Source organism: Natator depressus, chromosome 2, assembly GCF_965152275.1.
Source record: "Natator depressus isolate rNatDep1 chromosome 2, rNatDep2.hap1, whole genome shotgun sequence".
NCBI classification, from domain to species: Eukaryota; Metazoa; Chordata; order Testudines; family Cheloniidae; genus Natator; species Natator depressus.
In genome coordinates, this window is record NC_134235.1 from 248,827,051 (window position 1) to 248,841,817 (window position 14,767).

Consider the following 14,767-nt stretch of genomic DNA (forward strand, 5'->3'; position numbering starts at 1 on the left):
CAAATCTAACAACTATCTTGAACAATACCAACATACAGGTGAGCTTTTCTGGTTTCCAGCTATGAATTTGTCAGGGTTCAGCTGATGCCTACAGCCTTGGTAAGAGCTGGCACCTGATCTACCAGCATCACAAAAATATTTCAGCTGGGGATTGGTAATGAGATACAGAGCCTTTCACCTGGATGATAAATCCAGCCCTGGTCAGTAGTGACTAGACACTGTTACCATCCAATATCTGTTCATTGTGGCTTCTGTCTTCGGCAGTCTTGGTCCTATTCTGAGTGGCATCCAAGTTACAGTTGGCATCAATTAGCAACCTTGGTGGTGGGGACTCAGAGTGAACGGGCATGAAAACTGAACTCTTTCACCCCCCGAAGTGGTGGGTTGAGGCAGGTCAGCAGGGATGCTTGCATTTCTGCTGCCAAGACCACCTGTCCTGTGGATAAAAAGGACTCTTGTCTCCAGGGCTGTAAGCTCATCACTTTCCATTAGCATTCAGGACACTTATGCGTAGATCCTCAACGATATTTAGATGCCTAACTCCTTTGAAAAAAAATGGAAGTTAGGTGCCTGAAAACGTTTGAATATCTGGGCCTTAGGGATTAGAAAGACTTGCATCTTCTGTCAGGTCAGTGTGGAGAGGCTGATGTGAGCGCCATTTTTTCTGTTTAATAGCAGTAAATCCTGTCTCCAGCACAAAGCCCAAGAAAATAGTCAGGGATGCTTTGCAGGGGTGAGGAGTGGAATCCTCAACCCCCAGCTGTGGAGCTCCATCAGAGCTGCTCTGCTACTGGTACTGCAAGAGCCTCATCAGCCGCTTTAATACTTGTCCTCCTTTTCTTGGTGGATTTGGCTGGTGGAGCCAGCTACTGATAGATCTGCTGGCCATGCCTCTGTCCTGACCTCAAATTCCCACTTCATCAGCCTGTTGTGGAGATCTCTCTGCACTGATTCTGCAGCATTCAGGGCTTTAACTTGGACCAATGAATTTGGTCCTGGGGCACTTTCTGTACCTTTACTTACCTGACTTATTAGAGAGTTGTAGAAAAGAACATGGCTGAAGATAAGACCAGTGTCCCCAAGGAATTTCTAAAGCTTGGAGACCTCTTTTGGATGCTTGCATTGTTTTCTCTGTGCTGCACACTGATCAGGGTGGGCAAGGAGAGGCTGTGCTCTGGTATTTAAACACCCGACTTTGTTTTTCTTCTGCTCTGTCAGTCGGTCTAACACATCCTGTTTTATTCACTAACCGTGGTATAGTTGGCCCAGTAGCCTTTTGTGCCTGAATGAGCTTTCAGATACTATGTTGCCCTAGTTAAAGCAGAAATGAGCTTCACATGCGGCATCCATAAATGCACCATGATGCCTGGGTGTGCACTGAAATTTTGCACTGATAGAAAGACCTACCAAGCCACGGTTTTCAAACACTCTGCCCACTTATTTATCTAGATACTGCACAGTTTAATTTGACATTTTAAAAAAGAAATGTTGGTAGGCCTTTTGTATTCTAGCTCAGTGGTTTTCAAACTGTGGGTCGCGACCCAGAACTGGGTCACGGAATGGAAGGCGCTGGGTCGTGGTGGCTCTGGTCAGCACTGCTGACCACGGCATTAAAAGTCCCTTCGGCAGTGTTGTCTGGCTAAGGCAGGCTAGTCCCTATGTGTTCCGACACCGAGCTGCGCCACAGAAGCAGCCTGCAGCAGGTCTGGCTGCTAGGCAGGGGGGCTACAGGGTTCCACATGCTGCCCCCGCCCCAAGCACTGACTCCACGCTCCCCTTGGCCGGAAACCGGCCAATGGCAGGCGGGGCGGTGCTTGCAGGCAAGAGCTGTGCGGAGCCGCTTCCACGCCTCCACCTAGGAGCTGGACCTGCTGCTGGCCACTTCCTGGGCGCAGCGCGGTCCACAGTGCCAGGATAGGCAGGAAGCCTGCCTCTGCACCCCAGCTGTGCTGCTGACTGGGAGCCGCCCGAGGTAAGCCCGCACCCCAGTCCCATGCCCCAATCCTCTGCCCCAGCCCTGAGCCCCTCCCTAAACCCGGAGCCCCATCCTGCACCCCAAACCCCTCATCCCTGGGCCCACCCCAGAGCCTGCACCCCCCAGCCCAGAGTCCTGACATCCTCTTGCACCCCAACCCCCTGCCCCAGCCCAGAGCTCCCTCCCACACCCTGAACCCTCATTCCCGGACCTACCCCGCAGCCCTCACCCCTGCACCCTAACCCTCTGCCCCAGCCCTCAGCCCCTCCCACACTCCAAACCCCTCATCCCCAGCTCTGTTGGGTCATGGGCATCAACAGTTTTCTTCAACTGCATCGCCAGAAAAAAAGTTTGAAAACCACTGTTCTAGCTAACCTATCACGTGTGAACCATGTGTAACTAGGTGCAGTGCTGTCTTCCTGAGTGTGCAGACTAAAATGGTTGTAAGAGTTGTGAATCCCCTGCCCCATTAATCTCTTTGGGTATGTTTATATGGCCATCATGGGGTGTGATCGCAGATTGTGTAGATATACCTGAGCTACCTTTAATTTTGCTAGTTTTGATACTGGAGCAGTGAAGCCACAGCAGCACAGGCTTCAACACTGGTTGTGCAAGCCCACCTGGCTCCCTCAGTAATTGTTTGGGCAGCTAGCCCAGAGTGAAGCCCAGGATACTGCGGCTTTGCTGTTCCGGTTCCCAAGCTAGCCAGGTTATATCTACTGCAACCACAAGGTGTGTTTGAAGCTCATGTATAGGCGTACCCCTTGGGATATTAAATCTAATGCAGGATTATACTTTGCATGTAAAAAATAACTATTTAATTGCTGATCATTTTGGTGGATGGAATGGGAGTGAAGATCATGGGGGTTGGAACTGGGGAGCTGCTGAAGATAATTAAATGCAGAGGGGAAAACAGAGGAGACTCGCTAAGACAAGGAAGAACAGGAACAGGCATAGGAAAATGGGGGAAAGCAGAAGGGGAAAAGATAGCAGTGCTCTTCAGCAGGTCCGTATTTCCCCAATGAGTGATGAAAGCAATGATAAGGTACTGCACTTATCATACATAACAATAAGTACAAATTTAGTTTCTCTATAAAAGCCGTATTCTGCTCTTGAACTTTGTGCCAGCCTCCCATGGACATCAGTGTAATTCTGCTGTGGAATGAGGGCTGCATGTAGTCCTGGCTCACAGACCAAAATGAAGAATAGAATTCAGCCCATTCTACAGAATGAGTTTTTCTCCCCGGCACTAAGTCGTGGAGTCTGCCTCTTGGATTGTCCCACCTAGGGTACATTTAATAATTTTGGGTGACTGCTCTAGGTTATCAGACTAAGGCCTGACCTGCACCAGGCAGTACTTTGAATTTAAGTGCTTCTGCTCTCTGAATCTGGAGCCCTAAATCTAGGTCAGAAAATTACAGGGTTTTTTAAATTGACTATACAGTAGACCAGTGGTTTATATGCAGCATCCTTCTCATCACATTCCTTTCCTCTGAAGCTGGAGCTTCACCTTTCCTCCCCTGCAGTGACCCACACCTCCTCCTACCTTACCAGTGAACTCCGTGTACCACTGTGGCCTGTCTACCATTCAGTTGTGTGTGCTTTTACCTGCCTGACTTGCTCCAGTATATGAGAGATGAGGGTTTGAAAGGAGTCAGCTGCAGATTTGAGTGCCCACTGTTGAATAAGACTCACCAGGGCTCCTCACAGAGACTCATCGTTAAGGTGGTGATGGGGAGCCTGGAGTGTCAGTCAGATACATGTACCAAAATCAGTGGATCTGCAGCATATTTTAAAAACTCCCAAAGTGTTTAGTGCTGCTGTGGCCACTGTCTGGAACTAGCATTATTATTCTGTAGTGTATGAGTAACTTTTTGAAGCTCTGGCCTTGAGAAGAACAAGTCACTGAAGCAGATGACACAGAAAGAATAGATGCTTCCTGTGATGAGAGCTGCTGGAGGCAGTCAATCAAGAATGCATGCACGGGCAGTGAGAGTGGGGACAGGGAAAGGCTGGGACTGGACGTGATGTGGACAGGAGGAGCAGAGACTGGACTGTTTGTATTTAATATTTCTCTAGTTCCATAATTTTGGAAGGGGATTTACGGAAATAAAGATGGTTCCTGCCCCAAAGTTCCAGGATCCTGCAAGGTGCTGAGCACCTTCAGCTCCCATTGTTTTCAGATGATGTGATGGAAAGATGGCAAGGAGAGGGAGGGCTGAGGTGTGTAACTAACCAAGAATGTGACTGATACAATGTGCTGTATGAAGCTTATAATAATTAGTTGGGATGGGGTGTGGGGTGAAGCTAGGGACTGCATGAGGTGTGAGCCCAAGAAGAAGGCTGGGACTGGATGACATGGGAGGGGAAGGGTTTCCTGGAGAGAGAAACCACTTGGCCAGGCCTATGGAAAATGTAGGCATGCAGTGGCTTAAACACTGCTGAAGGGCAGTTTGCACTCTCTCCTGCCAGCATTTCACAACAGCATGGGGCTGGGTGTTGAGAGGAGGCAACAGCTGCAGCCTGTAGTACAGCCGGGTGAGGGAAGCCACCGTGCGGCACATTTTGTCAGGTGTTGGTCTTGCACTGGCCCTCGCAAGCAGGCACGTTGTCAAGAAAAGGGCATGGTGCAGGGGCAGTGTCTGCTCAGTTCCTTAGCCTGCAGCCAGAGAGATGAATTTGGTCAGTTAAGGAAGCATTTCCCAGAGTGGGGAAAGTAGCTACAGGTTATCTATAAAAATATTTGGCACCTTTCATTCAAGGATCTCAAGGCATGAATGAGATCTCACAGCACCCCTGTCTTATCCCCACTTTGCAAATGGGGAAATTGATGTGCAGGGGCAAATTAATCCCTGGTGTAAACCACATTGACTTCATTGGGGTTAAACCAGGGATGAGTTTGGCCCACAGAGAGATTAAGCAGTTTTCCAAACGTCATACAGCAAGTCACTGGCAGAACCAAGAATAGAACCCTGTACTCCTGATTCCTGGCTGTATGCTCTAAGTACCGGACTGTGCTCTCTAGAGTGTAGTCTATAAATGGGGGATGGCTCTGGTCAGGGGGCGAGGATCAAGGGAGCATGTAACAGTAACTGTTTCTGTGAAGAGACTATGGAGAATCCCAGGAAGGGAAGCAGCCAAAGGGGTTAGTATGACTTCTTTTCCCTTTCTCCAGCTTTCTCTGTCAGGGGTGGAGGGTTAGTATGATGCCTTTGACTGCTCAAGTATATGGTGGCATGGTGTAGCTAGGCATCAGTTGGGGGCTTCTAAGCACTAAATAAGGAAAGCTGGACAAAAACTAGAGCTGCGTAAATCATTGCACAGAAGGGGGGTTAGACTTTGAGAAGCCCGGCAGCTGGAGATCAACACAGAGTGAAAGTTTCCAAGGCAGCTGCTGCTTAGCGTTTCTAATGTTCATTTGGGATCACAATCCTGCACAGCCTAATTCAATGAAAATTTTACCTTTGAGTTCAGTGGGATCAAGAACACACCCATAGCAATGTGTTTTCTATCAAAGAGGTGCCAGGGAGTGAGTCGTTTCTTCAAGAGGGTTTTGGTGGATGCACTAAAAAGCAGCATGCAGTCTATGCTAACCCTAATGTGCACAAAGATTAATTCCCAGGCTAGCCAGATAAGAATTATGATGAGGCAGAAGTCTGGGTCAGCTGCTGTGTGGTGGGGAGCGCTACAGGCTGCCGCATGTCTATTCCTGTTGAATTTTAAAAGGAGCTAGTGTAACCCACACACACTAGCACAAGGGATAATTTGTTTCTTTTAATAACAGAAGAGATGTTTTGAAAAATACGGATTTCAGAGACAGAAGAATTGCTAGTTAAAACTTTGTGCTCCTATAATGTCTTTTCCCCGAGGATCTCTTAAGTACTTTACAAGCATTTAATTACTCAAGCCACACATCACCCTTGTGAACATCACAGAAAATAAACAAAAGTAAATTGTGCTCAAGTCAGACTCTCAACTCAGTCTTAACTATTGGAGCCACTACTAGTACCTTTGTAATTATTATCCTCATTTTACAGGTCAAGAAACTGACACACACAGAGGCTCAGTGACTTGTCCAAATTCGCAAAGCAAGCCAATGGCAGAGTCAGGAATAGGTCCCAGGACTTGAGACTTGAAGGCCCCTGCTCTGGTTGCCTTCTGAAGGTGCAATATTCTAAGCACATGCCCAGCTGTTAGGGTTAATGGCCACGTGCATTGAGGTGGATATACCCTTGTCTGCACTGGCCGCTTTTTTTAGCATTCATGCATGCATGCCAAATAGATAGCATAATGTTTTTTATATGCATTAACATTCCATGCTCTGGATTATGAGGATTGTATGTATACTGTGCAAATCCTCAGTGATTTCAGTGGGACTTTATATACTAAGATTTCGATTGTGAGAGTTCTTTTCATATAATTTATCCCCTTAGTATCAATTGTAAGGTAAGTGATGTTTGTTTTTTTCCTTTAGTTTCCTTTAACAGGAACATCCAGTGGGAATAATACACACAATTAAAGATAAGGGTCTAATTTAAAGTGACAAAGCAAGGAGCTTCTGAATCACATCTGTGTCTCCAATCCATCCTAAATTTACTCCCTTGTGAAAGTGTACAACAGCACACAGGAGAAGAAATAAGTCACACATTATTCTGAAACCTCCTAAAATATCTGCTTAAAAAAAACCCCTTATGTTTAAAGTGGTGATTTGCAAAGTTACTTAATTTTGTATTAGAAGAAGCCAGTTACTACTTATTTCATAGAATATCAGGGTTGAAAGGGGCCTCAGGAGGTCATCTAGTCTAACCCCCTGCTCAAAGCAGGACCAATCCCCAATTTTTGCCCCAGCTCCCCAAATGGACCCCTCAAGGATTGAGCTCACAACTCTGGGTTTAGCAGGCCAATGCTCAAACCAGTGAGCTATTTGTATATTGTTCCCTACCCATTGTATTTTTTCTTTCAGAATGTAAGCTCTTCAGGGCAGGGACTGTGTCGTCTTTTATGTTTGTGACTCACCTTGGACACTAGGTGCCACCAGAAACAAATATTGAACAATAAAAATAATCTCTGGTTTATGACAGCTTTCCCTGCATAAAACAGGCCACAGGAGCCCATGCATGGAAAATCAGCCAGAGGGAGGTTGCAGAGGCAGATATCAGTAGCAGCCTCCCCTTGCAGGGGCCTAGTTCAACCTGGAAAACTTGGCGGTGCTGGGCAGTGAAGAGTTATGGTCAGGACATCCAGGAGACAGTGATTCAATATATCCCTATTGCAGTCTCTGCCAAAAGAATGTCTGCGTTCTAAGCCACCAGTGGAAATTAGCTGTCGTCCCCGACATAAACCCCTGGGGACAAAAACTAGTGTAAACTTTCTTTTTGCCTCCCCTTGGGGGTGAACCCTGGGCCCCAGTGTTCTCTCTTGTGCAAGGAAGAGCAGTTTGCCCTTCTCTGCACTAATGGATGTATCTACCCCATCATGAACTAAAATAGCAATGAAAACCCACAGGAACAACCCCTGAAAAACTGAGGTCAACAGTGGAAAGAGCAGTTCAGCATTAGAGCTAACAGTCCCAATAGGCTCCACTAGAATACAAAACGAATGTAGTTTCATTAAAGCCTCTGCGGCTGAGCGCAAAGTACCCTGTGAGAATTGAAATACCAGGTGGTGTATTAAGTAAATAAGGCAGTGCTGCTACGGGCGTTGTTTCTCACAGCAGCCAGCTGTAACCGGCATATAGTAGAGCTGACCACGGGAATCTCTGCCATGTGATGCAGTACTATGATTGGCTGATACCTAGGAAGTCAGTAGGGTTTTTGTTTGTCTCAGCAGTTGTCATGACATTGATAAGGGCCAAGGATTGTAGTAGCTGGCTTGATGCGTTAACATATGCTCATCAGTCAACTTTTTTGGATGTTGATGGGCAACTTGGGGTCTGCAAAGATGCCACATGACTATCTTGAAATGAGTAATTAAAAGGAGCAGGTGAATTGCTGTTCGAAAGGGTGACTTTTTAAAGTGCAAATATGTGAATCTCTGTGGGTGTGCAAAGACCTTGCTGAAAGGGCGAATCTTGCACTCATCATTCAAGCATAACTCCTAGGGGTGTTACAGGATCTGATTCACCTTGTGTTGTCACCTACACTTGTGCAAATCAGAATGGTAGCATTTTAAAACCACTGTACACTGCTGTCAGTGACTACACAAAGAGCTAGGCAGGTAAATCAGGCCCCTCTAGGTATTTTGGAAGAAGGGGTTGAAATATCTGAGCATTTATCTTCACTTCAATTAGCTTGAGTTAAAACTTGTGTTGCCCCCTACTCAAGTTCTGTCCATGCACAAGGGTGATAATGCTTTTAATTCAAGCTGGCTGGCCAGTCATGGAATATGTGCTGTAGCTGGAGTTGGCACAGCTTGGCAGCTGCTAACACAATCACTCTGTGTAGCTCAAGTGTTATTTCAGTGTGGCCACTCCCACTGAGTTAGGCCACTCACGAGGAGTTAACTCCAGTGTAGATAATGGAGTTGACTCTGCAGTAAAGACACCCTGAATGTCCATATCATATAGCAGAAAATGAATATTTGACTTTATTACATTTCCGTATTATTTCAGGCGTGGTTACGTACAGCCTTGGGGTCACACAGAAAAGAAAAAGATTTTATTACATTTGCTTCTTTCTGTGGTCAGATCCATAAATCCTAAACTGATTTGACTGGCAGGAATCTGTTTACCTTGTGTCGCAGCCCCGGTAAAGCTCTCCGTGCTTGACAGTCACTAGGCTGATATATTTGCATCCCACATGCTGGACCTGTGTGCTTTTAAGCGTCTCTTTATCCGGGCAGGATCCTGCACTGTTTCTTTGGCCTCTGTGGCACGCTTCCTGCCTGGGCACGGGTTCTGTTACCTCTTCACAGAAGTGGGATCCCACAGTCCAGCTGCTATAGGCCCCCCAGACCAGGGCTGATGCAGCCCCCAAAATTCCCTGGTTGCTTCAGCAAACCCTTTCCCAGAGCTCCAACATTGTGAATACTCTGGTTTACCATTTACCTCTCCAGGGACCCATGGTAGTGGAAGCACATTACACACAGGCTTTTCAAAGGTTTCTAACGCAATTATGCTTTACTTTAGATAGCACAGTAGATATGCAGATCTAGACAAAACAATAAAACACCTGTACACATTTACCTGCCTCAGATCCCTCACCACTTTGAGCATTCTTTGGGCTCAGGTCACAGTCTTTTGAGAAGTCCAGGATCTTTCCTGACCCGCTTTCCTCCTGCACATGGCTTCTCCTCTGGAATATGGAGCTTCCTCTTACTCATACAGCCAGCTTTCCGCTTCTAGTTTCCTTTCTCTTTAAACTCTAAAATGGCCAGTGAGAGATCCCTTCTTTTATAACCTCCAGTCCCCTTTATCAGGTGACCAGGTTTGTCAGGTGATGGGAGTCCCCCAGCAGCTAATCCGTTCCTTAGTTAAGTTTATAAGGGCAGACTGGTTCTCTCTGGGCAGTTGGCAACTCTTTGTCCAGGGGGGCTTCCATCTGAATGGAGGTAAAAAGACAACAGAGGTGGCAGCCTAGCCCACATTCAAAATGGAGTTCGCAGTCTGAAGCAGACACACAGCGATTCCTCAATATCAGACTGAATTTGTAAGCTGTAGATAGTCAGATTTCTTCCAATCATCACACGTTAATGATCAGAAAGCAGTGTTTTTATATCACTGGGAAGAGCTTAGGTTACTGGGGGAAATGGTGCAAGGAAAAACGCTGTGCAAAGAAATAAAATAGTGTATATCTCACTTCTATAGGATGTGCTGGTTTCCAGAATAAATGAGCCATTGTGGTAGTGGCAGTTTTGCAGAGGAGGTCAAGTGCAGTTTCCAAATGTAAGTAAGAATAAGGATGTGCTCCTGGATGGTGTGGAAGTCTATAGGAGTTTAAGACCTTTACAGGATCAGACTCTAGCATTAGGACTATTATTGAGTATTCCCTATAACCAAACAGTTTCTCTTAAAGGGAATGAAAGTTGTTCAGCAGGAAGAGAAACTCTCATAATTTCACTGATTAAGGTGTTCAGAATGCTTTTCTCAGCTTTGGGAGCAGTGGCTGTTACTACATTCTCAGATCTTATGGAAATGAGTATGATATAAGAACCTAAATAGAATAGAATAATCTGAAGGTTGGAAATTAATATATTTGTGTTTGTTTATTTTTACAGAGTGAAATAGCCAATAAGGCAAAGGCTAATGCTCAGGTGTATGGATTCAGCTATAGAACAGTGTTCAAAAAGGACATTGATTAAGATAAAGTAATGGTTTGCTAAAACATGGTATTTTTATTTCATTTCAGCTGATGTGGGGAAAAGGAGCTAGATGCCTTTTTACTGCTGAAAATAGAGATTTTTCTTAGGAAACATTTAAAATAACATATTTGAAAATTGATCATAAACCTAATTTAATCTTGGCTCTAGATTGGCCTGGCCATTGCATGCTCTGCATGGGAGGGCACGAGGAGCCTCCCTAGGACACCTTATACACAAGGGAGAGGATTTGCCCCTTTAGAAATGGCAATGGCCCCTCTCATCACAGAGCTTTGCTGAAGGAGATCACAACATAAACTTTGGAGAGGTTTTGAAGGAGTGTTGTCTTATGGTTTCGTTTAAGGGGATTGGGAATCTGGGCTACTGGGTTCTATTCCCAGCTCTACCACTGTCTCATTGCATGACTTTGTCTGAATCCCTTAATCCTTCCATGCCTCAGTTTCCCCATGTGTAAAACTTACCTACCTCATAGCGGTGTTTTAAGGCTTAATTAGTGATTGTTCAGAAAGCCATTTTGTGAACTGCAGATAAAAAAAAAAAAACCCCAGCTATGATGCAACAGTGAAACTAAAACTGAATGTCACTTCCAGTTACCACCTGGGTTAACAGCCAGCGGATTCTCAGTTTTTGTGCAGTTCATAATGCTCCCATGCTAACACACCATATTTTAAGCAGCACCCATGGAATCCTTTACCTGCCACATGCAGACACCCCCACTCCCATTTATTTCAGTTACACTGAAGCTGACCTGCTAAAGCAGCTGGAATCAATGCTGCCCTATCTTATTTGGGAAGCTGAGAGGAAGGGCCACAGTCCTTGGCCACCAGTAGGGAGATGGCTTTTCCATCTCAAATATGGGCTGAATAGTTCAACTATGGGGGCTGTGGCTCCTCAGGAGCCTGTGATGTTTTGAATCTCTGTGTTGAGAATGCTAGGACTGGCAAGAACATTTCCTGGGAGGAATCCATGTTGTTTTTGTCACAATGACTATTCAGGTTACTTTTCAAGTTTACTTTTTTATAAAGCTGTATGTTATTTTACAACTCTGTACATGTGTACAGTATGTCATTAACACTACTTGATTAAAAAGAGCCAATAATTCTCCACATGCATGTGGGAGTATCATTTTACAGCCATTAAATAGCTGTATTAAACATCATATTGCATAATTTGCACCATTTGCTTAAGTGCTAAAATAGACATCGTTTCATGCCCGAGGAGTGAATCAGTTTAATGAACTAAGAGTAGGCCCCACTCAGATTCATCAGTATCCTACCTACTCCTCTGTTTTCATTGCTAGCAGAAGAATGCAAATGAAAGGGGAGCGTTGTCCTGATTTATGAAAGGAATCAGAGGAAAATCAGCACTCTGAGCCGTAGCAAATTAAAACTTGTTTTGTGTTTTTTTTTTTTAAAGAAGTTTGAGTCTAAATAATCAGCAAATGCTTAAGCCTTGGAAGATACGAAAACTTGTTACTAATGGTTTGGATCCGTACGTGATCAAACAGATAAAAGTACGAGAATATTGAACAGATCTTTAGTCATGTGAGAACCTCAGAAGTGATTTACTGCAAGCGTCCAATAAATCCCACAAATCTTATCAACGTTATTCCTAGCAGATAAATGAAAAAAGCAAAAAACAACAGCAAACTCCAGGCCATATCATTTAGTTTCTCCCCATGTGAGGAGGGTTGCAACTCCACTCAAGTACTAGCCAAAATTGACAATTGTGTACACAAGTGGCAGGGAAGATCATGTTCTGAAACAGCAGCATCCCTCATTCCTCTGAAATCTGCAGCAGCCACCTCTGTAGGTGTGTGGTTCATGAGGGGCATGGTGTGTGCAGGAAAGATGGTGTCCTTTTTTCTGAAAGGGGATGACTTGAGCCTGTCACATAAACGGACTTAGCAGAGCTGTCAAGTTGAAGGGAGGCACTGGCAGGAGACCACAAGCTGTGAGCATTGTTCCCCATAAAAAACCAGCAGCATCCTACCATGTTGCTGGCAGATGACAGCATCCATTGTGGGTGTCACCCACTCTGCAAAGGAAACCTAATAGAGAAGCTGTGATTTCAAATACTCCCAAGAGAAAAAAAGCAGTGTGCTGTTTTATTAATTCTTTCCTCACAAGTCCTAAGGGAGGGTGGGTGTGGATAGGAATGTCTGAGTGGGAGGAGGAGATAAAAGCTATTTAGAGCCAGGACTTTAAAGGAAATCATTGTGTGAGGGATTGGCCTGTATAGAGAAAATAAGTTATATTAGCAACATTAGTGTATTTTTATGACAAACTAAATATCCCAGTTGCTATATTTTATGCTAGAGTTGGCCAAAGATGTGGCCCTTGGCTGCTGTCATCTTCAGTACACTGATGGATTCTACTCATCCCATCGTGATCTAATTTGAGGCTCCTCAAACTGAGATGGAGCATTGCATGCTGGGATCCATACATGCAGTGGACCACACTCATTCTTCTAGTTTGCCCATTTTACTCAAGTTAAGGAAGGCCTTTTGGCTCTTGGCAAGCTGCCAGTGTATTCCTGTCAAACAAAGGGATGCATGCCTGCTTTTGCCTTCTATATATGACTTTGAGTGGTTTCACACTAAGAATTGTGTTGAAATTCCAGTGTTTTAGGTGAGCAGAGTGAAAAAATATTTTACATCTTTGTAGCTACTGTGGCTGCTGTGATAAAGTCAACAATTGCCAAACAAAGATATCTGAAACATGATATCTGAAATGTTTTTCCTCCTATACGTAGTATGGGGAAAAACTGCAGTATCTCAGATACAGCAGTACGATTAACAGTCGATTGTTTAATGTCAGTCACTATACTTCAAAACTGTACCCTGTAATATTTCCAAAGAACAGAGAAAATGTATCGGTGCATTGTTTGGTTCTAGCATGGCGATCTCAAATCTTTTCTATGTTTGAGGATGAGCTCTAATGTAAACAGCTGCTTCTGTATGTTAATTCAAATTAAAATTTAGGACAGCTTGCAAATCTTGGGGCTTATGAATCATCAGTAAGAAGCAATGCAAACAATTCTCTATTTGTGTGTCCCATGTTTTTATTGCCACCGGAAAAGACATTAGAAATGAAGTGAAACGCAACACTGTAATAATGGAGTGGAACAAGGCAAAAAGTTTTTGTTCTCCCTTAAAATCGGACAAGAAGAATCACTGGAGAATTATAGGGCACAATCCTGCACCAACAGGGGATTGACTGGATGACCTAATAGGTTTTGTCCATCTCTAATGTCTTTTACTGTGTTGACTAAAAACTATTACTTTATCTGTTCAGTGGAGAAATCGCAGAGCAATTTAGGTTTGATGATATAAAGACACTTTGGCTCATTGTACATTTCTTTCTTCAGCAAGGGAAACGTTGGGTGACGGAATTCTTTGTACATCAATTCACCTCCTTATTAAAATCAGTAAAAAATTTGAAGTGTTCTTAAATATTTTCCCTCTTCAGACTCCTAGATGAATGCTGAGTTTTCTTGACTCCATTGTGGAGATGTCTAAAATTTCTGGCTAGTTTTTACGGCTAGTTTTTACTGCTTTCTCCATAAACATCATTTGTTCTGCCTGATTTGTCTAGGAGAGCTTTTAATAATGTGTGAAGGGGCTTCTTTCTTCCCAAGGGAAGAAGTTAAACCTTTCTTTAGTGCATTTGAACCATGACTGTTAAGTACCCTGTGATGTATTGTTTCTAACCATGTGGTATAGCTATATCTCACTTTCTTTTCATTATGTTTTATATGTGGTAGAACAGTGCAGCTACTGTACGCACATATGACTTCAGGTATTTCTAGAAATATTGGCTGTTTAGATGTTAGTCCAATAAGTTTTAAATTAGTGCAAGGTTTTGTTAGTCCAACATTTATTTTGGCTTTATGAAAAATCTGAAACTTGCATTTTTAATGTGACTTGGCCTTTACAAAGATCCTTATGTTGTATTTACAAGGCCGAGACCTATAACAACAGCAAGATTTTTTCAATAGTAATCATGGGATAGCATATGTGAATCTCAAAATGTTTTACAAATACAGATAAATTAGGTCTCACAACAACTTTGGGAGGTAACATCTTAGATGTTAGACTAGATGATCTAATAGGGCTTTTCCATACTGTCTCCCTATGGAAAAATTATCCCCACTTTGCAGTTGGGGAAACTGAGTCACAGAGAGGGTAAAGCCCATATTTTCAAAAGTGTGTTCTAATTTTGGGTGCTTCAGTTTTGGGTGCCCAACTTGAGACACACAGGTCTGATATTCAGATGTCCTGAGTACCAACCGATCCCATTAACTTCGTTAGAGCCATGGATGCTCAGCACCTGTGAAAATCAGGCGGCTGGTGTCTTAAGTGGGGCTTCCAAAAACAGAAGTTCCCCAAATTAGTGGACATTCTTGAAAATGGAGGCCTCAGTGACCTACCTTCAGGAAGTGTCTGGTAGAGCAGGGAATAGAACCCTGATTTCC

At 44.2% G+C, this 14,767-nt stretch overlaps 1 protein-coding gene and 1 long non-coding RNA gene across 8 annotated transcripts in view; one reads left to right on the forward strand and one right to left on the reverse strand.

Annotated features, from left to right (window-relative positions):
- Positions 1 to 9,229, reverse strand: part of LOC141983310 (uncharacterized) — a 67,919-nt gene extending 58,690 nt beyond the window's left edge. The window contains exon 1 of the long non-coding RNA XR_012638345.1: positions 9,159 to 9,229. This is a non-coding gene — a long non-coding RNA (uncharacterized LOC141983310). The remainder of the gene's footprint in view (positions 1 to 9,158) is intronic.
- The window catches only part of PRKAG2 (protein kinase AMP-activated non-catalytic subunit gamma 2), a 383,197-nt gene that overhangs the window by 222,540 nt on the left and 145,890 nt on the right, over positions 1 to 14,767 (forward strand). Inside the window, exon 1 of one of the 7 annotated variants that reach the window (XM_074946318.1) lies at positions 4,964 to 5,120. The exons of the other annotated variants lie outside the window; for them this stretch is intronic. Coding sequence (XP_074802419.1) covers positions 5,015 to 5,120 — 106 coding nt within the window. The 5' untranslated portion in view covers positions 4,964 to 5,014. Of the gene's footprint in view, positions 1 to 4,963; positions 5,121 to 14,767 lie in introns of those variants that run through there. 7 annotated transcript variants of the gene reach the window in all.